Raw genomic sequence first — 26,055 nt, 5'->3', positions numbered from 1 at the left:
AATAAATTCTTGTCAATAATCAATCCCTCCATCTTCTGGCAAACAGGGAACAAAAAGGAAACTGCAGGAAAGGAACAATAAAAAATAAGGATCCTTTCAGAAATAGGGACAGACTACACCTTCCGAATAACTATGCCATCACTCCTTTCTCCCTCTCGTGCTGTCTCTACAGATCGAATTCTGTCTCGCAGACTGACTCTCAGCCTTTCCCTTTAGCAACATATTGTTTTAAACTCTTAGGTACTATTATTTGTTCAGAAGGGTTTCATTTGGCACTAGATATACATACCTCCTTCCAGGTGAAACCCTCCCTTCCATATGTACCAATTAGAGTTTTAATTCTTAGGTTCTTCAGCATATGCTTACCCCAGGAATTATATAGTGTCTTTAGACCAAAGGTAGGAAAGCTATTAGTTCAGAATGTTTCTGATTTCAAAGAACAATCTTTCTATGAGATCATTAAATCATTCCTTTCTCAACTGGTTTGTGAAAGTACCAAAATTCCAAATGTTGACCCTTCAGTCTGTTACCTGTCATTCCTTATTTGGATGACCTACTGATCATTGCTGAGTCTTTTTCTAGATAACAGGAGTCCTTAACATGGCTTTCTTTACTCCTTACTAATTTGAGACTCCAGATAAATGTTCAAAATCCTCCTTGACTCCCTCACACAAGATTGTGCTTTTAGTTTACCTTTTAGATATGTCTTTTTAAAGGTATTCTTCAAACAGGAAAAGGAGAATTTGCATCTGAAAATGTTCCTGGTCTTCTCCTACCAGTCTGAGACTTGCAGCCAAAGAATATCCCAGGATTCTAGAGTTCATTATTTCTATAATTCTTATGATTCCTTGGGACAGAGTAAATATGAGAAAAATTCAGTGTGATTTTTTTTGAATATAGACCTAACATTCTTATTCTCTGGGATTTAAAGATTCCAGTTTTGGGCATTATCAAGAAAGAACTGCATAGGTCAATGCAGTAAGGCAGCTCAGCTTTTGACTGGGGAACAGTTTCTATGTGTGCAGAGGTGTGAGGCCTGTGGGACAGTTTGAATTGTCTACAGAACATAAATGCCAAAGAGGTGTTAGTTGTGATCCATGTTATAGAATCTCTTCGAGATCTGTGGTCCCAGGGACCATTACAGGTGATTAAATACAATACCACAGTGATGTGGTACTTAAACAAACTGGTAGTGCCATGTATTATCCCACATACTTGCTGGCTATGATGGCATGGGAGTTAGCTATACAGCATTGTATAACCTTTCAAGCATCTTGCATAGTATAAGGGCAAAATATAGTGTAGACAAGCTGAGCAGGTCCAAGACAGACCCTCATGAATGGAAATTGAATGAGGGCAATTTCCAGGAATGAATACAGTTGTGGGGAGCATGTCAAATAGATTTGTTCACCTTGTTTCAAAACAGACAACTAAATAAATTTAGCATCAGGACTCCTTGTAGGCAAGCTTGAAAAACAGATGCATCTTCATTCCCATGGTTGGAAATGTTCCTCTATGCATTTTTACCCTTTCTACTGAGCACTGGGATCATTCTGAAGATTCAGAAGGATTCTATAAAAATTATTATAGTGACTAACTTCTGAGCCGGGCAATATTGGTTCCCTCTTGTTGTGGAATCAGCCAAGGCACTTACCACACGCTTCCTCATAAATTGGATCTACTCACACAAGATAGGGGAAATGTGATACACTCCAATCTCAATCAACTTCAACTGACTGAATGATTCACTTCTAATACCTTTTAGGCACCTTTTTCATGAGAAAATAAAGCTGGTATTAAAGAAGGCAAGAAATCCTGCTACTTGGAAATCTTTTATGTAACAGTATAGAATATTTTCTAGTTGGTGCCTCACCTGGATTCAGGGCTCTATTCAGGATTATTATCTCTGGTTCTCAAAGATTTGTGTAAGTTACTTTCCTATGGCCTGTTCACTCCTCTGGCAAGGAATATTTATTTCAGAATGCCTGCCAGTGGATCCTCATTTTCATTTCAGAGTTTGCTCAAGCTGTTCTGCTGATGTGTATGGTCACCTGTCATCATGCCTCTCAACCTCTTAGTGCAAGAAATCTGGACAAAGTCTAAAATAATGGAGGGGGCAAAGACCGAAAAATAGGGACAAATTTTAAATACTTTTCTTACAAACTTAGTTGCTAGAATAACAGGCTTTGTGTTATCATGTATTTTCCGAACAATATGAAGTCTGAAACTCAACTGTATGCCATTATCTAGTCACTTCAGTCCTCAGTGGTTTTACAGAAAACCAAAACATTTATTAGGAACAGACAAAAGATATGGGACACAAAATCAGGACCAAGGTTGGCTTTGCTAGGACTGCTATCCAGAGACTCCTGGGTCTTTCCTGCTCCCAAGTTAGATAGGCTTTGGTAATCAACTGATATAGCCAAAGGCTATTGCAGCAATGAGAATGATGAACATAGTACAGTTGTGTAATTCCTCACTGGTGCATTAGCTGCACCCACCCTCCATCCCTCTCTTCTGCATATAGTTTGTTGTTGGGATACAAAGTTATGTATTACTGTTTATATTTTTAGAGGTTCAGGATGAGTAAGCTCTTATCTTTCTATGGGCAAGGAAGCTTTGATGGTGTATGCATTCTGATTGCTACTTTTTCTCCAAGAGGCTAGCCAATCAGCAGTCAGGGTGTTGGAGTGGGAGTGAGCAAGATCTATGTGAAGCTGGTCCTTTTTGTATCCTACAGGCCATATAGCCCAAAGTTATTGTAGCAGTAACAAATTGGAACATCTACTGTTATGGTAAGTGCAACGTACACAACTGGATTTCCTTCAATTGTCCTCATGTTTGTAAGCTGAAATACCATGGATGACATCATTTTAAGTAATATACAGCTCCAATAGATGCTGACACTTTAATAATTTACTATGAAGTAATAATTTATAGAAGTAATTGAGTAGTATGTTAGTAGGTCCCAGGCAGGCTATAAGTAAAATTTCTAAATGCAGTCTGACTCCAAAGTTGTAGAATTATGTAGCAAAGATCACAAGTTAGTATTAACCATGTATGAGGTTGGTTTGATCACAAATACAATGAATGTAGTGACTTTTTAAAAAGACAGGTTTGGGCACCAAACATTTCTGAGCTTTCTTGCCACTGAAGAATCAATTCCTCTACAAGAATTTGAGTATCAATGATTGGCTTGTGCTCTTCTCTTGCTGGGCAGATAAGTTCCATTTGGTGGAAAAATACTCCACTTTATAGAAATCATTACTTTTTGAACTTTCCTGTTTAGGAAAGTTATTTGTAAGCTAAAGTGTATGTTTTAAGGGGCCTTAACAAGTCATATCTCTACTTTTAAATTGGAGCACTCTTTTTTTTCCTGTTAGTTTAAAAGTTGTTTAAAGTAACTGAAAAACATTTTTTTCCTCTGGAGAAACTATGTTTATTTTACCTGTTGGGGCTGGCATGAAGTTTTAAAGTACTTTTAACTGTGTTTTTGTTGGGAAAGTGACTTTTAAACACTAAATTGTCACCAGCTTTTGCTGCTTGTTTTTCCTGGGAAAGAGGCACCATTTTTGGCTAAACCATAGGACAGTCTCCAGTTCCACACTCAGCCTGTCCTTCTTCCAGCTACAAAAAGAAAAAGTTAAGCAATGGTAGGCTAGCAATTTGCCTCAACCACAAGTGAGTGAGTCTGTTGTGGCCATTGCTGATTCCTCAGACCGCTGATTTTTTTTAAACCAGATCTATCTGGTGTAGTTTCTACTGCCACAATGTACTGGGGGCTACCCATGTCCTCTGTGGCTGTTGGGGTCCCTTCCCTAGGCACAGGAAAACCACTTTTGTCAGTCATAGGAGAGGGAACAAGGGAGGCTGACGTTGCAAGTAATAACACTCTTGGCCTCAGTTATCCTGTCAAAAAGAAAATGCAAAAATAAATATGTATTTACTCTTCCTCATATTTCCTTAGACAAGAGTAGTTTACGCAGTGTTGCTCAGGGATCCTTCTTATAAGGTGGTTTCTGGTAAAAAAAGAAGAATATTTCTTTTATTGAAGAAATTCAAAATTCTGAATATGAACAGGAAGAGGAAGGGACAGATGCAGGCAATCCTCCTTACTTTAATGATGCAGACTAAGATGAGAGCTCAGTTTTTGATTCTTCTTGTAGGAGATTCTCTTTCCCTGAGACTATTTCCAAAATGTGCCAGTGGTTTTCAGTGGGAGAACACAAAGGTTTCTCAGTCTCTCAGAAAATACTATGAGGTGTCACAGAAGGAATTTCCAGAACCTTTACCCATTCCCCGAGTAATGTCAGCTCTGTAGGATGTGTGTGTGTGTGTGTGTGTGTGTGTGTGTGTGTGTGTGTGTGTGTGTGTGTGTGTGTGTGTGTGTGTGTGTGTGTGTGTGTGTCACTACCTGTAGTTTTCCTGATGGTTAGCTTGCTGCCCCTAAAAAGACAGAATATATAAAGTTCCTCAGTCTTTTAATGTTTTACAACTCTTCCCAAACCTGACCTAGCAGCTATAGTTTTAGTTAATCCGACTGCTGCTAAACATTTGGTTAATTCCAATTCCACTCTTTCTGACAAGGATGGGAAGATTATTGATAAATATGGAGAGAAAAGTGTATGCTTCTGTAACTTTGATTTTCAGAATTTTAAATTGTCAGGTTCATATGTTAAAGTTTATTCTGATTAATTGTGTAAGTATAAGGAATGCTTTGTCTATAGTTTTTTCTTGTGGAGAAAGATCTGGTCTAAATAATTAAGTTTCTTCAATTGTACAAGGCACCACTCATTGTTTACAGTGCTTGTATGACTCATTGATTCTTCTTCAAGGGGTATGGCAAGCAGTACTGTTTTGACAAAGTTTCCCTGGCTGTGTTCCGGATGATGTGAAAAAGGAGATCGTATATAGTCCTTTGGCTAGATATTTAGTATTTGGTTTCTCTGCTATCAAAAATTGTGATGAATGGGGTAAGTTAATCCAGGGAATTTCTAAGAGTTTTCAGCCATCCTTTTCCAAGTTTTCTATGAGATTCTCTAGCCAATCATCCAATTTTTGGAATAAAAAAAATAAAAAATAACAAAGTCTCAATAAAATGCAGAAATGGGAAGGGGAGTTCAAAAAGAATTCAGAACCCTCCAAAAAATTAAAGCCAGTCCTACAACTCAGAATGGCTATTTAAGAGCTCCTCCATCAGTCTCTCCCTTCCAGAAAGTCTAAATCTCCATTTCTTTCTTTGGCAACAGATAGTTTTAGATAAACAGATTCTGAAGATCATTCGTTAAGGTTACGGATGGCAATGGGAGGAAAGTCCTCCTTTCCAGGTTGTAATTTCATATCCACCAGACAAGACTATTTTATTAATCACTGCACTCCAACACATACTGTCCCAGGGTGTGATAGAACCAGTTCCTCCTTTCCAGGTTAAGAAAGGGTTTTATTCAAGGATGATTTTTGTGCCAAAGAAAGAAAATACTTGGCAACCAGTTCTGGATCTTTCTTTCCTAAACCTATTTGTAATGGTGCTCAAATTCAAAATGATGTCACTTTGCAACCTGTTACCTTTTCTTCATTATAAAAGTTTTCTGGTAGCACTAGACTTAAAAGATGCTTATCATCATATCCTTGTTAATCCAGACCTCACGTGTTTTTTATGATTTTGTATGTTTGGATTACAGTATCAGTTTTCTGCATAACTCTATGGACTATCCACTGCAGTCAGAGTGTTTACAAATTATCCAGCTCCAGTTATAGCTCATTGAAGGCTACAGGGCAGCCACATTTTTCCAAATTACAGGACTTACTTATATTTGCAGAGTCTTTCTCAAAGTGTCATGAGATTCTCAATTAATTGAGAAATCTCTTACACAAGCTAAGATTCCGAGAGAACATTCAAAATTATTTTTTGACTCCTTCTCACAGGATTGTTTTCCTGAGGTGTCAGCTAGATACCTCCGTTCAAACAGTTTTTCTTCTACAGGAAAAAATAGAGCTATATCTAGATCTATTCCTCAGGTTTTCCACTCACACTTTGGACAATGCAAGGGAATACCTCTGGAATTTAGATCTCATGGCATCTATAATTCTCATGACACCCCTGGCAAGACTCTATATGTGAAAGATACAATGGTATTTAAAGTCTGTTTAGTCCCAATACCAAAATCCCTTGTCTTTCCAAATCCCAAAGCTGGGGTTTGTCAGAAAATAAATTACTTGGTGTAGAAAGTAAATATCCCTAAATCTGAGTCATCCCGTCTCCCTCTCTGTTCTGAAGCAGTCAGTCACCACAGATGCTTGGGAAGCAGTTTCAGGAGAGATGAAAGTGCAAAGTTTGTGGGGCACCTAGGACAGATACAAGCACAAAAATATAAAAGAGATGCTCGCCCTGATCATAGGTTTCAGCTCTGTGAATCATCCTCTGTCCCTGGGACCTCTTTAAGCTGTCTGAGACAATACTACAGTCATGTGGTACATCGACAAGCAAGAGGAGGGAGGGACTAGGTCATACCCACTTTGCAGACTAGCCGTGTTAGTTTGGGATTCAGCTTCACAGCACAGTCTCAGTCTGCAAGGATCCCACATTCCGTCAGAGCAAACTTGTGTTACAGACGAGCTGAGCAAGACAAGGGTAGACCCTCATTAATGGAATCTATATCGAGGGGGGGGGTCTTCCAAGAATTGATCCATTTCTGAGGAATTCTTCAAGTAGGCCTGTTGGCCTCCTCTGAACAATCAGATGGTAAAATTCTGCTCCTGGACTCTATGCAAGAAGGCCTGGAAGACAGATGCCTTTTCTTTTTCTTAGATAGGACTGCTCATGTAGGTTTTCCACCCTTTCCTCTAATATCCAGGTTACTTCTGAAGATTCAGAAGGAATCTTTCAACATCATTGTGGTGACTTCTTTCTGGCTCAGCCAAATGTGGATGTTTGTAATACTGATCATTGCTGCAGTAGCCTTAGCTGTATGGGTTATATCCTGACAGGGATATAACAGTCAGCCAGGTTTCAAGTTTCAGGGCACCTTCCATGCACCCAAACTGTCAGACAGCTCAAGCTGAGTGACTAAAAGGCAAATTTGGGTGAGAAGCCCTCCAGATCTTTACTGATGCAGAAGAGTACATTCCACTGAGGCGTTTGAGGATCAGTAATCAACTTGTACTGTTCCTCTGCTGGGCAGATATGTTCCCTTTGGGGAAAAATGTCAATTTCTTATTTTTATTCCCTTTGGGAACATTATTTTAAAGCTAAGAGTGTTGTGCTTTTATAGACTGCCACAAGATTGTAATGTACTTTTACATGGAGTGCTAGTTTTTCCTTTCAGTTTAAAAGGTGGTGTAGATTTCTTTCTTTCTTTTATTTATTTATTTGACATTTGTTTACCAGGGAGGTCTGACTGGGCAAAACCTGCCCCATTTCAGTGGATGCCTGAGGATAAAAGCTCCACATATAATCAGAACAAATATTACACAAATACAGTGTTCAATGCATCAATCTGTGACTAATACAATCCTTGCAGTAGTTCAAGGTATAATACAAAGAGACATCTGTTTGTTTTTACAAAGATGAATTACAAGGAACAACACAATAGTCTGTTCATATCCACAGAGATAAATTAGCCAGACATACGAGTGCATAATAATTAGTTAATCAAGGACAAGTGATCACACTAAGTAAAAAGTTTCAAAATAGAGTAAAGAATAGAGGAAAAACAAAAGACAAGATACAGAATTAAAGTGTTGTAGATGCAGGTTGTATCAAGGTAATTGTGCAGTGTGTGTAGAGGATATAGAAGTTGATAGAGAAATGAAGGCAGGAAAAAAAGTAAGAATATTAGAGAAATTTTATAGCTGTGGGTGTGGTTAAAGAAAAAAAAAACTAAATTTAAAGGTGGACATAGGAGGATGATAAGGGGGAGTTAGGAAGAGTAGATGTAAAGACCAAGAGAGGTGTTAGGGATTAACTGAAAACATGTTTTTTTTTTTTTAGATCTGGAGAAATTGTGCTTATTTTACCTTTGCAAGGCTGTGGGGCTAGCATAGTGTTTTAAAGTACTTTTTACTCTATCTATCAACAAAGTAACTTTTGTAGACTGGTAGTGTTTAGTGGGCTTTGCAGTTTGCCTTCACCTGGAAAGAAGCACCATTTGGCTTGACCATGGAACAGAATACCAGTCCTACTGTCAGTCCTTCCTCCAGCCACTTCTAGCCACAAAAAGAAAAAAATAAACAAACAGACTTTTCCACCATAGCAGGCTGGCAATTTTCCTCATCCAGAGGTGGGTGACTGTCCTGAGGCCATTTGTTGTATCACGGACCACTTCTCTTTTACCCTATATCCCCGTGGTGTAGCACCTTCAGCTACTATGGACTGGGGATTAGCCACATCTTCTAGGGTTGTCGGGGTCCCCTCAGTGGGCTAAGGAGGGCCATTCTTTTTGTTCCTGGGAAACGGTACAAGAAAAGTTTCCCTATTGTGTCAGAATGCTGTACCTATCCCTGGGGAAGCTGCTGTCATTAGTAACATGGCTAGCCCCAGCTTTCCTTTCAAAAAGAAACAGAAAACCATGCATATAGCTACACTGAGAGTTGACTGGGTCTGGCTCAGGGAATAATTCAGGCTATTGGTCCCTTTCATAAAGTAGTTTCTGATAAATGAAAGAAGGATACCTCTTTTCCTGAAGAGATTCAAGATTCTGAACATGAGGAGGCAAGGACCAATACAATGTTTTGTTCCTCATATTTCTGATTCAGACTCAAAGGAAAACTCAGTTTCTGATTCTCCCAGTGAGGGTTTTGCTTTCTCTCTGTCTATTGCTAGAATGTGCCAGTGTTTTCAGTGGGAGAAAACTGATGATTCTCACTCCCTCAGAAATACTATGAGTTCAGGACCAACGTACCTGATATAAGACTACAAAAAGTATTTATCAGATTTCTTTCAGCACTTTCATTCAATAAGCTTTGGAACTACATCAGAAAATATAGAAGATGTTAAAACATTGTTTAAATATCAGTTTACAGTGACATGACTTGTTGATGTCACATATAATGCGCAACCAGTACAGCCTAAAAATGTAAGTAAATACTACAATCCATTTCATTTTCTAGCTGGAAGAAATTTCAAATAACATGTAATATTCAGTTTTATTCAAACCCAGAAAAATAACAGAATTTAAAATTAATTCCCGTTTCAGTTCCTTAACCTCCAAAACATTGTTTAAATACCCTCTTCTTACAGTGCTAGGTACATTGTCCAAAACACTTTAAACTTGGTAAAACTGACACACAGTGCTGTGTTTTGCTAAAACACTTTTCAAACTTTTGCTTCTTATATGAGTCTCATGTTGCTTAATATGTTCCCAGAACCTTCTTTTTGTCTTGCTTACATAAAAACATGTACAGCTACTACATTGAGCAGTGTAAACTATGTATTATGACAGTTGAAAAAATACTGATGTAAAATTTTCTCCATGTTGTAAAAACACAAATTTTCCTCTGTTTATAAATGTACACCATCGTCATTGTTTACCAGATTACATACTTAAATTTGTCTTGTTGACATTGATTGTAAAATTGTCCTTCACATAATCTCATAAAATTAACTTATTTTTTGTATATAAATTGTGGTGCCTCACCAAATACTTTACTTAAATTTCCCTGTACAATTTTCCAGTCACTAGTGATATTTTTAATTTGATTACTGTCCAAATAAATTGGGACACTAAAGCTGACCCTATTGGTGGATGTTTTTCAGTTACTGTCTATATTCATCAAACTACCTGTTAAATAAAAACAATGATAACAACACAGGAGGCTCAGATGCAAAAAATTACTAGTGTACACCAGGAGGCAAAAAAAAAACATACAAGTACAGAGTTTTGTCTGACATGATGCAGGAAGTACAGAATATTTTATAGTATTTTCATTCAGGTTTTTCCCACCCTACTGACGTGGTTAGTCACAGGGCATCTACATCACTTTTACTAACTGTATTCTATTCATAAAGATTGCTGATGTTATACTTTTTTTTAAAAAAAAAAAGCTTTCCCTTGGGAATAATACAGCCTTGCAAAGCACCTGGTCAGTTATAATGTCTTTCTGTAAATGTTACTCCTTCAAGGTTTCAGGCCTGCTCGAATACAATAGTTGGTTCAGTCTTGTAATACACTTCTTTGTTCTTCTTGCAACTTTTTCTCAGCAGCTGTGTCTTATCTTGGTAACATTCACAAGGCCAATTGTCCCAGAGGAAGGAGAAGAAGATTTTCAATGCTTTATACATTTAATTTCCTGACCCAGCAGATAATCATTTGTGAAAAACATAAGCTTGCTGAGCTGGCTACTGCCAGGGTCAGAGTTCAAATACACTGCAGTTCCAAAGCTTCAAGCAATTACATGTAAAATCATTCTTATTGCCATATTATTAATAGAATAAAATGCATTATATACTATTTGCTTTTAAACTAGCACTTTATATATGTTCAAATACATATTTTTCTAACATTTTCCTCCCTTTTAATACTTTTATTCTATTCTGAAATATAAACAATGTCATTTCGTCCCCTGGCCTTCTCCTTTAATGACTTTCAACCAAGCAAGTCATTTAGTTTATACTTCGGAAAGAATTTCATCTGAAATTAATTTTTCTAACTCAATGTCTTGGTACAAAGTTTCAGTTACAGAAATATCAATAAAATCTTTGATTAATCTTTTCATGCAGGGAATCCCACAACAGACACATGCTACTAATAGGAGCAGACCAACGCAAATAGCAATCAAGATGTTCATTAGGATAGAACCCCACCCACCAAACAGACTCTGGAAAAAGTTTGTCAGTGGGTTTGGGCCGGGTTCAGTCATGGCCAATACCTGCTGTATTACCTCTAGGTGGTCATTAATTTCATGTCAGTTGTCTGGTATAAACGCACAGCATTCTTCTTTGATAAGCGCGCACGTACCACCTCTCGCCACTACAGTTCTCATTGCATTCAGTTCATCAGTCACTAGTTCGAGAGCAGAAAAAGTTGCATTACTCATTACTTCGAGAAGTTTCGACAGCTTTCTCAACTCCAAGATCGATTTGACTGCTCCATATGCTGGAAGTATTCCAGCCCAGGATATTACACTGTCACTCAAGTCCATATGAGTCAATTTTTCTTTGTTTTTTACGGAATGATGGTCTTTCCAACCAGCTTCGATTTGTTCCACTGGATTTACAGGTTTTCCGATTGGACCTTCAGGTTTCCGGGCTACATCTCTCACATTTCGTATCTTACCTAGATTTAATTCTGCAGTATGTCTTATGGCTGGAACCAGATAACCCAAAAAACAACTGCCGGACCAATTCTCAGGTAGCCATTTGTATGCCTTTTTCCCCACAAACAAAATAACAGTTTTCTACTTTAGTACTGATGCAGGTTAATTCTGAATGAAACATTTTCTTGTCTATAATAGACAGTTGTTTATGCAAAACAGGATTTCTCTGCACATCACTTAATGTTGTTTTCATTAAACTCAAATATGAATCATAATTCGTATTACAAACAGTGCCTCTATCTTTAACTTTAATGTAGCATTTATAAGATATGGTTATATTACAGTTACTCCAACCCACTTGAAGTGTATCATTCTTATGAAAACATACAATTCCTTTCTGTGTAATAGGCAAATACAATGCAATTTTGTCTTGTGATCTTACAGATCCTGTATCAAAAAGTAAATTCTCCCAAGTCTCATTTATCCCCAAGGGGACAGCGGACATTAACAGTCCTCCATATGCTGTTGGTATAGCAGTACAAACCCAGCAATTTTAAATGTTCATAGTCTCTACATATACACGCTTCATAGCTAGGTATGTGTTAAAGTTTGGATGCTAGTCTATAGACAGTTCATCACGTCTCTCCACTTTCACTTGTGTGGTTACATGTAGGAAAAACCACAACAAAAGGAAGGTCATCACAATCATAGTCAATAAATGCATAGTCAACAAGATGATTAAGCAACATCTTTGTGGTTGATCTGTATTTTTACTTGTTTTGCTCTTGGCCATCCTGCCTTTGTTGTGTATCAGTCCCAAAATGTTTATCAAGTTGAAAATTCTTTACCAGTTTACAGTGCATCAGATGGACCCAGGACGACCTCTCAGCAACTTTGACTGCAGTAGGCGTTGCCAACAGTACCTGGTACGGTCCTTCCCACTTTGGACTCACCCAATTCTTCCTCTTCGTAACCTTCAACCACACCCAGGTCCCCGGAGTCAGAACTGCTTCTAACGGTCTGGTCTGTCTTTTATCTGAAAAAGAGTTCAACTGCAAAACAGTTTTATTTGTTAACAGTTTTCTCATATACCTAGCTAATGAGCTGTCAGCCTCTAGTTCTGCAGGCATGAGAGCTTTCCACTGTGGCACATAATATGCCCTCCCAAATATAATTTCAAAGGGAGTCAAACCCTTTACATTTGGAACTGTTCTCATGTTCAGCAGTGCCAAAGGCAGGCAGCAAATCCAGTTTTTCTGTGTCTCACTCACTAGCTTCCTCAATTTGTTTTTTAGAATTCCATTGTACCTTTCCAGCAGTCCTGCAGACTGTGGGTGGTAAGTACAATGATTTTTTAAGGAGATTCCAAAGAATCTCCCAAGCTGGTGAATCGTCTGATTAACAAAATGTGTCCCATTGTCACTATAAATTCTTTCCGGTATGCCAAATCTGGGAATTATTTCTTTTACTAGGGCTTTTGCCATGGTTGCTGCATCCGGATTTTTAGTTGGAAATGCTTCTACCCATTTGCAAAACATATCTATAATTACTAAACAGTATTTTTTCCCTTCACATTTATTCAATTCTATGAAATCCATACAAATAGTGTGGAACGGATATGGTGGTGTAGGAAAACTCCCTTGCTTGGGTTTGAATGCCCCTTGCGCATGATGTTTGTTACAAATATGACATGCTGCACAAAATTTTTTTGTATAATTTATGAATCCGTATGTTTGGAATATTCGATTTACTAACTGTACCATCCCCCCTGTTGAGACATGGCACTGCCCATGGCTCAACAAAGCTGCATATCTAAATAAATTAGACGGTAATATTGTTTTTTTCTCTTTGGAGACATATAGTCCATTTTTGAGGATTGCACCTCATTTCTCCCATTTTTGTTTCTCTGTTTTCATAGTTAGTGTCTGCATTGTTTTTAACATTTCTAGATCTAAAATCTCAGAGGGTTGTAATTCCTCGGTTAAAAGTAAAGTTTCTGAGTCTGAGGCTGCTTGCTTTGCAGCTGCATCAGCTTTTGCATTTCCTTTTGAAATTCTATCCTGTTGTTTTGTATGAGCTAAACATTTACAAATAGCTACTTTAGCAGGTAACTGAATGGAATGTAATACGTTCAAAATAAGTTGCGCATGATTAATCGGTTTGCCATTAGATGTTATCATTCCCCTATTTTTCCATTGTTGCGCAAAAACATGCACTGTAGAGAAAGCATACTGACTGTCAGTATATATGTTTACACATTTATCTTTCACTAGAGTGCAAGCCCGTGTTAAGGCTATCAATTCTGCTGCCTGAGCAGATAGGTTATGCTGTAAAGGTTGGGCTTCTAAGATCTCTGTATCTGTAACCACTGCATACCCTACTAGATTTTTCCCTGTAGGACCCTTTCTGCATGAGCCATCCACGTAAAATGTCACCTTGGCATCATCCAAGGGCATATCAGTGAGGTCTTGTCTGGGCAAAGTTATTTGCTCAATTTCCTGCAGGCAACTGTGCGGTGTGCCATCCACAGGAGTTGGAAGTAACGTTGACGGGTTTAATGTTGTACAACGTTCAATTACCATATGAGGTTGGCTCAGCAGTATGGTCATACATGAAAGATGTCTAGCAGGAGATAAATATGCTATTTTTTCTTGCAGTAAAATTATTGCGACTGCATGAGGCACTCTCAATGTGAGAGGGTGGAATAACACCACTGAGGCCGAAGCCTGTACTGCCATTGCAGCTGCGACCACTGCTTGCACACAGTGAGGCAACGATCGTGCCACTGGGTCTAACTGTGATGAATAGTAAGCTATGGGGCGTTGCTTATCCCCATGCTGTTGCGTCAGAACTGACATCATATATCCCTGTTTACAATCTACGGTCTGAAAGAATCTTTTGTGGTAATTCGGAAGTCCTAAAACTAATGAAGAAGCTATCAATTGTTTTAGTCTGCGGAAAGCTGTTTCTGCTTCGGGTGTCCATTGTAATATATCTTGTGCTGCCATTGGTGTTTTATATATTAAATCAGCCAGTGGAGCAGATTCCAAAGCATAGTTTGATATCCAGTTTCGACAAAAATTAGTTGTTCCCAAGAAGGACATCATTTCCTTCTTGGTCGCTGGTTTAGGTGCTTGTAAAATTGTTGTTTTCCTGTCTTCGTCTAATATTCTACCTTCATTGGATATTACATATCCTAGGTATCTGACCTGTTTTTTCCAAAGTTGTTACTTACTTTTGTTTACTTTATGTCCCTGTGCTGCTAAAAATTTCAATAATGCTATTGTATCCTCCCTGCATTGATGCTGGGTGGGGGCTGCTAGCAAAATGTCATCTACATAAAGTAGAATCTGACTACCTCCTGGTGGGGTAAACCCTGCCAGGTTGCTTGCCATTTCTTGTGCAAATATCGTTGGACTTTCACAATATCCCTGTGGTAGCCGAGTATAGGTATATCTTTTACCCTGAAACGTAAATGCAAACCAATACTGGCTATCAGGATGTATAGGTATTGAAAAGAAAGCATTGCTTATGTCTACTACAGTAAAATATTTTTGTCGCAGCTTTAAATCGTTCAACAAGGTGTGTGGGTCTGGCACCGTAGGTGCTGTAGGTATTATTGCATTGTTTACAGCTTGTAAATCCTGTACCATCCGCCATTCCCCCGTTTGCTTTTTTAACAGGAAATAGAGGGGTATTACATGGTGAATCAAGAGATTCTACCAGTACTCCTTCCTTGAGTAATGCTGCTATTATAGGCTTGATTCTTTGCTCTGCATCTTTCCTTTAGAGGTATTGTCTTTTCTGTGGTCTAAATGCTGATTTTGGTGTAATAGTAACTGGTCCTGCTGTTTGATTAAGTCCTACATCTGATTTACCTATTGACCAAAGAATCTTTGGTATGTCACACAAGGCTTTTTCTTCTTCTTCTAATAAGAACGCTAATCAACTGTCTTCACTAGTTTGTAAGTGTACAGCTGGATGTGTCTGTGTTAGCCAATTCAATTTCTGTTTTTGTATTCCCTGCTCTGATAATTCTAAATCAGTTTGTTTTTCCCATCTTGTTACTTTTTCTCCTAAGTCCGCCCATTTTATATTCTTATTTTTCGTCAAGCTGACATGTGGTAGTCGATTAGATTTGTACAGTGTCATGAATTCCTAAGGTAATGAACAGCTTACCACACTGTTTCCCTCAGTATCCCAATACAAGGTCTGTAATACTAATCTGTTAGCAGGATTTTTGAATAATTCTTGCTCATATTCTTTATCAGGTCCTGGCATACTACAGTAGTATAGAGTACAATGTAACAAATGCTGTTGGTCAGTGTCAAGGGAGGGGGCCTTACTGATGGCTACATTCATCAGTTCCTCGGTTACTGCCCCTGGACCAGTCGTAACTAGGTCCTGGCTGTACCAGTAAAAAGTCTCACCCTCCGGTCGCACCACGAAAATATCCATTTGTCTTTGTGCCTCCATACCCTGCATAGTGGGAACCACAGCTATGACAAATATCTGCATAAGATCTCTTCCCAGTAGGTTTACTGGACATTTTGCAGAAACTACAATTTTACTTTTCTGAGTCATACCTGAAACAGGGTCAGTTATTGCTATATCATGAGAGAGTGGTTCCCTATATAGCTGTCCGTTTGCTGCTTTTACTAATATATAATCAGGTGATTCAGAATATTCTGGTAACTTGGTGGGGTGTATCAAAGTTCGTGATGCTCCTGAGTCACACAGGAATTTTACTTCCCTCCCCTCCACCAGAAGTGTAACTTCCGGTTTTGTGTCTGCCAGACAGAGCTCCAAGCTCAGTAATGCCAAATCTAAAATTTCACTTCCTTCATCCTCTACATCTGCTTGCACTTCCTCTGTTTCTTCTACTACATTTACATTTGTCCTTTGTTTATTAGCCCTTCATGATGATTTCTGCCTTTCATCACTATCATATAGTCAGTCCTCATCACCTTTACTTTCTGTAGTCACCTTTTTATTTAGCCTGCAATCCCTTGCTAAATGTCCTTTCTTTCCGCACTTAAAGCAGTCACCTTTCCTTTTTCTCTCTTCAAAATCTTCTGACCGTTTGTCAGATTGTCTATTTCCCTGGGCATTTTTCTTACCCTTTTTACCGGACTGTACTACAAAAACCTCAGCTCCGTCTTCAGCAGTGAAGACTTGTGTCTTCTTTTTCTTTTTACTATTAAAGTGTCTTTCAGCATGTCTAGCATATTCAAGTAAGGCTTGTAGCCTACTTGTTCAATGATCTATCATATGCTTCGTAATAAAGCTACTGATAGGTGCAATGCAACCTTTCAAAAACGCATTTTTCAGTTGCTGTTCATACGAGGTATCATGTGTCTGATTTTCAGGAATAGCCATACCACTATGGTTATTGAAACATTCCAATAATCAACAGTTTCATTCTCTTGTTGTATGCATTGGTTAATGCAAATCCAATCTGCTCTGGGTTTCCATTTTTTGGAAATTCGGTCTGTAAGACCTTTCACTCTGTTGTCTAGTTCTGCGTCACTATGTGGGAGTGGTTTAAGCTCTGCATTACAAGGATTCCAGGTGCCACAAATCATGTGCCAGTCTGGACCCACAATTTGTCTAACTACCTTTTCTACTTCTTCCCCATTCAAGTGGTAACTTAGTCTCATACCTTGTAAATCTTGTAAAAATTTTGTGTAATTAACTTTTGGATGGGTGATTCCCTCTGTAGCTTTCCGAATATCTTCCGGTGTCCATGGTCTGTATACTAGAAGAGTTGGGTCCTGCCCTTCCTGTCCTGCCTGAGGATTTGGTACCTCGATTAGTGGACAGATCTCTTCCTCATTTTCCTCTAGTGTGCTTCTCCCTATTTGATACAAGTCTGTGTCCCCAAGTGTTTTGCATGTCCGGGACCTCATTTCAATAGGATCTCTAACAAATGGTTTTAATGTTCTTGTGACATCGGGATAACGTGGAGGTGGACCAGCTTGTCCTCCTGCTTCATATCCTGAGAAAGGCATCGGAGGGAGCGGGGGAGGAGGAGCCGTCGCTATTACTGTATTATTATCCTCTTTATCTAAAAATAATGTCTTAGCATTTTTAGTTTTTTGTTCCCTTCGGTTTACTTCCTCAATCCACCTGTGTGCCTGAGGAATGCCTGATCGTTGTTGTTTTTTGCCTGACCTTCTGCGTCAGATTTAAGTTGTTTTAAAAGTTTAACTAATGAAATTTTATCTAATTTACCATCAAATCCGTATTTATTAACCCATTTTGTATAATACCTTACATTATCAGCCCGTTGTAATTGCATATATTTTGCGTCTTCAGTTAGGGCCGGATCTCGCGATGTTTTAGTGCACTGATTTCCCATACTAAAAGAAAATGTTATGTAACCCTTTTCACCACGTGGTATTTCAGTTCCTTACACAGTTTTATCTAGAATGACTGCCTACCTTATTCTGTTTCCCTAATCTCTGACAAAATATACAGTAATTTCCTTTTGTCCCTGATCTGTATAACAAATCTTCTGACAATAGTATTTACTGCTACCTAGTCCCTGATCTAAAACAGAAAAAAGGCAAATATCTTCCTACCTGGGCCTCCTGAGTCAACCAGTTCGAGACCGCTCTTTGGCCGCAGATCAGAAAGTGGCCAGCCTCTCAAAACGACAATTCAGTCGGAGGTCTTTGTATTTCAAGAAGAACTGTTTTGGTAGCTTCTCCTGCGCAGTGTTCGACCACCGGTACACTCTGATCTGTAGCTGTCTGAGGGTTTCCGATTCAAGAAGGACCAAACTGTTAAATAAAAACAATGATAACACCACAGGAGGTTCAGATGCAAAAATTTACTAGTGTACGCCAGGAGGCAAAAAAACATACAAGTACAGAGTTTTGTCTGGCATGATGCAGGAAGTACACAATATTTTATAGTATTTTCATTCAGGTTTTGCCCACCTTACTGACGTGGTTAGTCATAGGGCATCTACATCACTTTTACTAACAGCATTCTGTTCATAAAGATTGCTGATGTTATACTTTTTTTTAAAAAAAGCTTTCCCTTGGGAATAATACAGCCTTGCAAAGCACCTGGTCAGTTATAATGTCTTTCTGTAAATGTTACTCCTTCAAGGTTTCAGGCCTGCTCGAATACAATAGTTGGTTCAGTCGTGTAATACACTTCTTTGTTCTTCTTGCAACATTTTCTCAGCAGCTGTGTCTTATCTTGGTAACATTCACAAGGCCAATTGTCCCAGAGGAAGGAGAAGAAGATTTTCAATGCTTTATACATTTAATTTCCTGACCCAGCAGATAATCATTTGTGAAAAACATAAGCTTGCTGAGCTGGCTACTACCAGGGTCAGAGTTCAAATACACTGCAGTTCCAAAGCTTCAAGCAATTACATGTAAAATCATTCTTATTGCCATATTATTAATAGAATAAAATGCATTATATACTATTTACTTTTAAACTAGCACTTTATATATGTTCAAATACATATTTTTCTAACACTACCTTTCATAATGGGCTTAAGGTGACTTTCTGTTTTCTTGACTACTTCATCAAGAAATCCTCGCACCAAATCTTGTTTATAGTCCCTCTCCAAAAACAATTCTGTGAAGAATTTAACTTCTTGTACAAAGTCATAATGTATAGATGTTAACCTGAAAACTCTTACCAGTTGTCCCTTTATAACATTCCTTTTCATAAACTTGGGGTGCACTATTAGCATGTGCATAATTATTTGTAAAAGTAGATTTTCTGTAGATTTTATTGCCAGATAAATAAATAATTAACTCAGTAACCAAATTCACCTATTGTGAATTTTAAAAAGGAGGAACTGTGATTAATTTCATTTACAAAATCCTTTAAAATTGCTTCACTACCATTCTAAATTGAAAAACAAATCATCTATAAAACATTTATAGAAAAAAAAAACCTTGTATTTAAACAAGGGATGTTTGTGCAAAAAATTCATTTTCCAATAATAGCATGATCAAATTTACAAAAATGGGGCATCCTTTTTTCTGTTTTCTGTAGATTTTACTACCAAATAAACAAATAATTAACTCATTAACCAAATTCACCTATTGTAAGTTTTAAAAAGGAGGAACTGTGATTAATTTCATTTACAAAAACCTTTAAAATTGCTTCACTACCATTCCAAATTGAAAAATAAATCATCTATAAAACATTTACAAAAAAAAAAAAAAACTGTGTTTAAACAAAGGATGTTTATGCTAAAATTCATTTTCCAATAATAGCATGATCAATTTTACAATAATAGGGCATCCTTTTTCCCCATTGCCATGTCTTTAATTTAATAATACATCTTGCTGGTACACTCCAACATCAATCAACTTTAATTGACTACATTAATGATATGGTCTTAAATCCTTTCAGGCACCTGTTTACTGAGGACATGCAGCAGGTACTAATGGAGACAAGAAAATGTGCTACTAAAAAATTATGTCGTAGCAAATGGAAAAGGTTTAATAATTGTTGCCAACAACATATAACCAGCACCCATTCAAGGCTAGTTGTTCTTTGGCTTTACAATATTTGTGAGTTGATATCCTATGTTCTTTCTTTTCCTTCTATCAAGGTTCATTTATCAGCCATTTTAGCATGTCTGCCCTTGGATGTTCTTCTTTCAATACAGTCTCATGTCAATATGTTTTTGAAAGTGGTGTTGCATAAGAGGACATGAAACTGGTTGCCACTCTTTGGGATCTTAATTTTGTTGATAGAGAAGCTAACATGTGCTTCATTTAAAACAACTAACCTGGTTGATTTGAAGTTGTTAACATGGAAAACTGCTTTACTGATTACTCTGACAGATGCAAGAAGGGTATCTGAGTCACAAGCTCTTATGGTCAGTCAACCCTATCTCAGTTTCCATAGGTACAGGATTTCATTCTGAATTAATCATTCTTTTATGCCTAAAGTGGTATCCAAGTTTACTTTACACCAAACTTTTCATCTCCCCATTTTCCTTCCTGAACCTTAAAATGAGAGAGGAGGGATACTCCATACCTTGGATGTCCGAAGATAACTCATGTATTATCTTGACAGAATTAAATCTTTCAGATCTTTAGATCAATTGTTCATTTCACGTGAAGGGAAGAAGGGACAACTTTTGGCAAAACAGATTATTTCCAAATGGTTGTCTAAGGCTAGTATCTTTTGCTATACTCACCATACCAAAACTACTCCAGGCATAGTCAAGGCTGAATCTACTAGGGCCTTGGTTTCATCTATGGCTTTTTGAAAAGGGTTGTATTCTAGAAGTATGATAGAAGTTGCTACTTGGTCCTTATTTGCATACTTTTACAAGGCACTATAAGTTTGGTTCCTTCTGTAGGTCCAGATTAGGCTTTGTCAAGACCATTCTCCAGGTGATCTTGTACTGTTCTCCTTCCACCTCTCAGTAGTAGGTAGTTAGGGTAATCTATCCATAAAGCTAAGGCTACTGCAGCAGTGATCAGTATAATGAACATAGTTCAATTGTGTAAGAAAACTTACCATTTTAGTTGATGTTTGAATGATCACTGCTACAGTAGCCGCTCCCTTTCTCTATCCATCCCCTTTGTCTTTTGGTATATTTTTCTTATGCCAGGGTGTGGACATTTATTTTTTGTTGTTTCTATCATTGTCCTTTCAGAGCTCTGCCTCCTTCTCTCTTTTGGCAGGAAAGCTCATAAGAGCTTCACACAAAAACTTGTCTTTTATTTAGCCTTGTTTGAGCTGCCTAACTGTTTAGGCAAATAGAAGTTGCCCTGAAGATTTAAAACTTGTCTGGTTGTTATATCCTTGGTAGGATGTAACCCATATAGCTATGGCTACTACAGCATTGGTCATTTGAATATCTACTCTTAAAGTAAGTTTACTTACCCAACTGTTTTTTTTTTCTCCCTTCTTTTGGAAATGGTCAGGGGCAGTTACCACAAGCTTCCTCACAGACTGGATCTACTCACACAAAATCAGGGGTATTTATGACACTCCAACAGCAATCAACTTCAACTGACAGCCTGGATGATAGGGTCTTAATTTCCTTTAGGCACCTGTTTACTGAAGACGTGCGGCAAGTACCAATGGAGGCAAGAATTCCTGCTACTAGGAAATCATATATTAGGAAATGGAAAAGGTTTTCTAGTTGGTTGCCAACAGCATAACAGCAACCATTCAGAGCTAGTTGTAATCTTTTTTTCAATATTTGAGTGAGTGGCTCTGCTATGGTCTTTTTTATTTCTACATGAAGGTCCATTTATTGTCCATTTTGACATGTCTGCCCATGGATCCTCCTCTTTCAATGCATTCTCATGTTAAAATGTTTTTGAAAAGAGTTTTGCATAAGGGGGCTCCAGGAAAACTGGTGGTCCCTCCTTGGGATCTTAATTTTGTGTCAGAGAAGCTAACACTTGCTCCATTTGAACCAGTTACCCTGGTTGACTTGAGGTTAACATGGAAAATAATTTTACTGATTATTATGACTTCTGAAAGCAGGGTGTCTGAGTTGGATGTTCTTTTAGTGAGTCAACCCTATCTCATTTTCCACATAGATAGGATTTCTTTGAGAACTAATCTTTCTTTCATGCCTAAAATGGTATCTGAGTTTAATTTAAGCCAAACTATACATCTCCCCATGGATACTCCTTATCTTGGATATCCACATATAACTTACGGGCTGTCTTGACAGAACTAAATCATTCAGATCTTTGGATAAATCATTAATTTCCTGTGAAGATTAGAAGAAGGTACATCAAAACAGACTATTTCCAAATAATTTTCTAAGACTATAACTTTTGTTGTACACAACAGAGCAAAACTATTCCAGGCAGTGTCAAGGCCCACTCTACCAGGGCCTTAGCTTAATTTATAGCTTTTCAGAAAGGGTTGTATTCTAGAAGTATTGTAGAAGCAGCAACTTGGTCCACTGTACATATGTTTGCCAAGTATTGCAAGCCTGATTCCTTCTCTCAGTCCAGATCAGGCTTTGCTCAGAACATTCTTCAGGGGTTCCTGGAGCCTTCTTCTTCCACCTTCTAAATACTGCAAGTTAGGGTAATCTACCCATATAGCTAAGGCTGTGCAGCAGTGATCAATATGATGAATACTACAGTTGTGTAAGTAAACCTACCATAACAGTAGCTGTTCAAATGATCATTGCTACAGTAGCCTCTCCCCTCCCTCCATCCCTCTTGTTTTTTGGTGTGTTGTTTATGCCAGGGTGTGGACATTTATTTTTTGTTTATTTATTTTATTTTACATTTGTTAACTGGGAAAGTCTGACTTAGAACATATCCAGTTTTCAGCAGAGGCCCGGAGAGAAAGGCTCCAGATGCATGTCTTTGAACAGAACAAAACTTGTTGTTCTTACATTGCCCTTTCAGGACTCAACCTCTCTCTCTCTCTGTTGGCATGAAAACTCTGAAGGACCTGGTGCTCAAACCTGTCTTTTTGGTCAGCCCAGCTTGAGCTGGCTTACAGTTTGTATGCATGAAAGGTGCCCCTAATCTTTAGAATCTGACCAGATCTTATATCCTTGGCTGGATCTGACCAGATGTTATATCCTTGGCTGGGTGTAACCCATATAGTTAAGACTACTGCAGCAGCGATCATTCAAACATCTACTGTTACAATATTTTTACTTACACAACTGTACTTTTATCAGTGCCTAACTATTGATTATTTCTGTTGCAGATCTTGCATAGCATAAGTTGTATTGATCTGATATCCTTTTCATTCTTTCCTCAACTGATGGGTATCAGATCCGACCTTGGATCTGACTCGGCTGCATACGCTAGACTTTCAGATCCAACTCATGAGCTCCTCCATCTACCCATAAATCCCCAGTCAACTAGTGCTTTTGAGTAAAAATGTTGTGAAGAATACAATCTGTGTATTTGCTTCAGTTTATATATGAATAGACTATTCTTTGCTGTCATTAAATTACTGAAATAATGCATGTTTTAATTAAGGCATTTTTCCAGCAATTTACTTAGTTTTCAATGCTATGCTTCAAATAAGGAACACTGTAATGTTGTGTATGTTGAAAGCTGATGGAGAATTTACTCTGATATATATTTTCCCATTAATAAAATGTATGCTTTTTGAAAAATAGTCAGTGTTTGCCACAAAATCACAGTTTTGAGAATAACTCAGTAAATTCTGTAGCAAAATTAAGAGCATGTGATAGGTATGCATTAAAAATGTGTTTTAACATGAAAATAGCTAAAGACACATTATCCTTCTTAGTAACGATGTTCAATTACCGCTGGATATGTATCACAGTGAATCAGACAGATATGGTTGTTTAAAAAGTATTAATTGGCATAAGGAGATTGGATAAAAATGCTACACACACACACACACACACACACACACACACACACATATATATATATATATATATATATATATATATATATATATATATATATATATATATATATATATATACAGGTAAAATAATAACAAATGATTATGGGAAATCTTTTTCAGAGCAAAATTTGTCATAATAAAATACTTCTTCTATATGACACATATTACCAATCTGATCTAATGCTTGGTTCCAATCTGTTAGTGCCCAGCATACATGATTCTTCTTTTTTAGCTGTTTTAATGAAATGCATGCTAGTCTCACCATAATAAAAATCACATCACAGTATTATTTTAAAATATTTATTAGAAACTGCCAATTTGAGTTTTGTTGTATTGGCATTGCTGAAACCATTTATGACTTAGTTTAATCACATTTCCCTTTTATAACTTTTGTTTTTAAACATATTTTTCAGCATTGCAGTCATATAAAAAATTACACCAGTTCCTGCCGAACCACTGCCATTGATAAAATCATTAAAATGTGTGCACTTGAGTACAGCCATTCTGGTGAAGATAAACAAAGTGCATGCCCCAGCTTTTCAGAAGCATCTCGCCAATGCACAGGATCAGCAAATTATTCAGAAGTGAATGCCTGGAGAAGTGACCCAGATATACAGTGTGGTATGTCATGCATTTAATATTTTAATAATATTAAGCTTTGCAGCAGCATTTTCCTTTTTTTGTATTTAAGTGCCCTATTTTCATAGGTTTATAGGTTCATAGATAAGTACTAAGCTAATTGCCCTTGCCGGCCATTTTAAGTCTTGCTAGTTTCCCTTTTTATACTTGAAATAATCTATCCCATTTGGTTATAGATTTACCTTACCCATCCCATGGTTGTTAATTATATATTACCCCTAATGAAAATAACTATATCATATCATAGATAACTTGAGTGGACCCATGCATGGGAGAAAGTATTTAAGAGTTGTCTTTGTCCATTAGTAGTACAAGGGCAGTCCTGCAGTAAATTTTCTGTTTCCCATCCATAGATCTAAGTTGCAGTTGATTATAGACAGGGATGAACTTTGTTTTATGTGGCTGGGGAGTCTGCTCCACAACAGTGGTATCCTCTGCGAGGTATATCTGTCTCTCCAAACCATTCTGTTGATGTTACAGAAGAGGTTTAGATCCCTAGACCTAGTATTTCTGATGCCATCTGACTTGCTGATGTCCAGTAAATCTATCAATAATGGGTCAGAGGATGCTTTCTATGCCAGACACAGGTCACCTCTTAGCAGTTTGTAGGATACTGCATATAGTGACACGGCTTTGGGTCTGTCCATGTAGGACATATTTTCTAGGCCTTGTATCCTTTTAGGAAGGTATTTGTGTGGGTGTTCCAGTTGTTGCATGTGTCTGGACAGATACATGTCAAAGGGTGCATTATACTCAATGACTGTCCTAATAAAGGCTGAGTAAAGAGGAGCAACAACATCCCTAGATCTAGACACAATCCATTTGTTTATAAGCCGTGCAATATAGAAGGAGGACTTTCTTATAATAACAGAGACATGGTGATAAAAAGTTAGGTCACTATCTACATAAGTTTCCAAATCCTGAACAACTAGGTCAACTCTTAGGGGTATATTGCCAGTGAGGGAGTTCCCTGGGGTATATGACTTCCCAAAGGATATAATAATGCATTTTTTTGGCATTTACTCTCAGTCCATAGTTTCAGCACCAGTTATTTATTTGGGACAGCCCTTCCTGCAGAATGGCTACGACATTTGGAGACTCAAGAACTGCCTGCAGTCATCTGCAAACTTGGTCAGCCAGAGCCCTTTATTATTGTCTTTTATTTAAAAAAAAGTAGATGCCATATAGGAAAGGTCCCAGCACAGAACCTTGGGGGAATCCACTGGTGACTGGTCTCTTCACCTATTTTAATTATCTGCATCCTATTTGTGAGCCATTTGGCAATCAAGCAGGTGACATAGGAGTTTATTCCCAGTTTATTTATGTTTTACTATGTTTGCATTGGGAATTCTCTCAAAAGCTTTGGCCAGGCTGAGGTAGGCAGAGTTTACCATTTTGCCTTCATGCATTACTTTTGTGACCTTTTCAAAAAATCCATCAAGTTAAGTAAGCATGATCTGCCCGTGATAAATCCAAACTGAGGTATGTCAGTGTTTGGAGGTTCCTTAGGTCCTGATTGATTAATTTTATGATGACTCTTTCATGGCTTTACATATGAGGCTGCTCAGACATATGGGTTTGTAATTTGCCTGTGTCTGTGGAAGATCCTCCCTTAATGAGGGAAATGACTGTAGCTGTTCTCCATTTGCTTGGTACAGAACCTGTATGGAGGCTGACACTGAGCAGTGTTGATAGAGGTGTGGCTAAATCATGTTTTATGCTATTTAAGATGCATCCTGGGATATTGTCAGGACCTAATGATGTGGTATTTTTAGCTTTGGATAGCATTTT

The 26,055-nt window shown here is 37.8% G+C and overlaps 1 protein-coding gene across 1 annotated transcript in view; it reads left to right on the top strand.

The window, feature by feature from the left end:
• LOC122815696 (mucin-19-like) overlaps nt 1–26,055 on the top strand; it is a 1,162,279-nt gene that overhangs the window by 369,926 nt on the left and 766,298 nt on the right. The window contains exon 7 of the mRNA XM_044088411.1: nt 24,039–24,246. Within this exon, the coding sequence (XP_043944346.1) occupies nt 24,039–24,246 (208 nt within the window). The remainder of the gene's footprint in view (nt 1–24,038; nt 24,247–26,055) is intronic.

Source organism: Protopterus annectens, chromosome 11.part0, assembly GCF_019279795.1.
Source record: "Protopterus annectens isolate FY-2018-M chromosome 11.part0, PAN1.0, whole genome shotgun sequence".
Lineage (NCBI taxonomy): Eukaryota > Metazoa > Chordata > Ceratodontiformes > Protopteridae > Protopterus > Protopterus annectens.
This window is presented reverse-complemented; position numbering and strand designations above follow the sequence as displayed.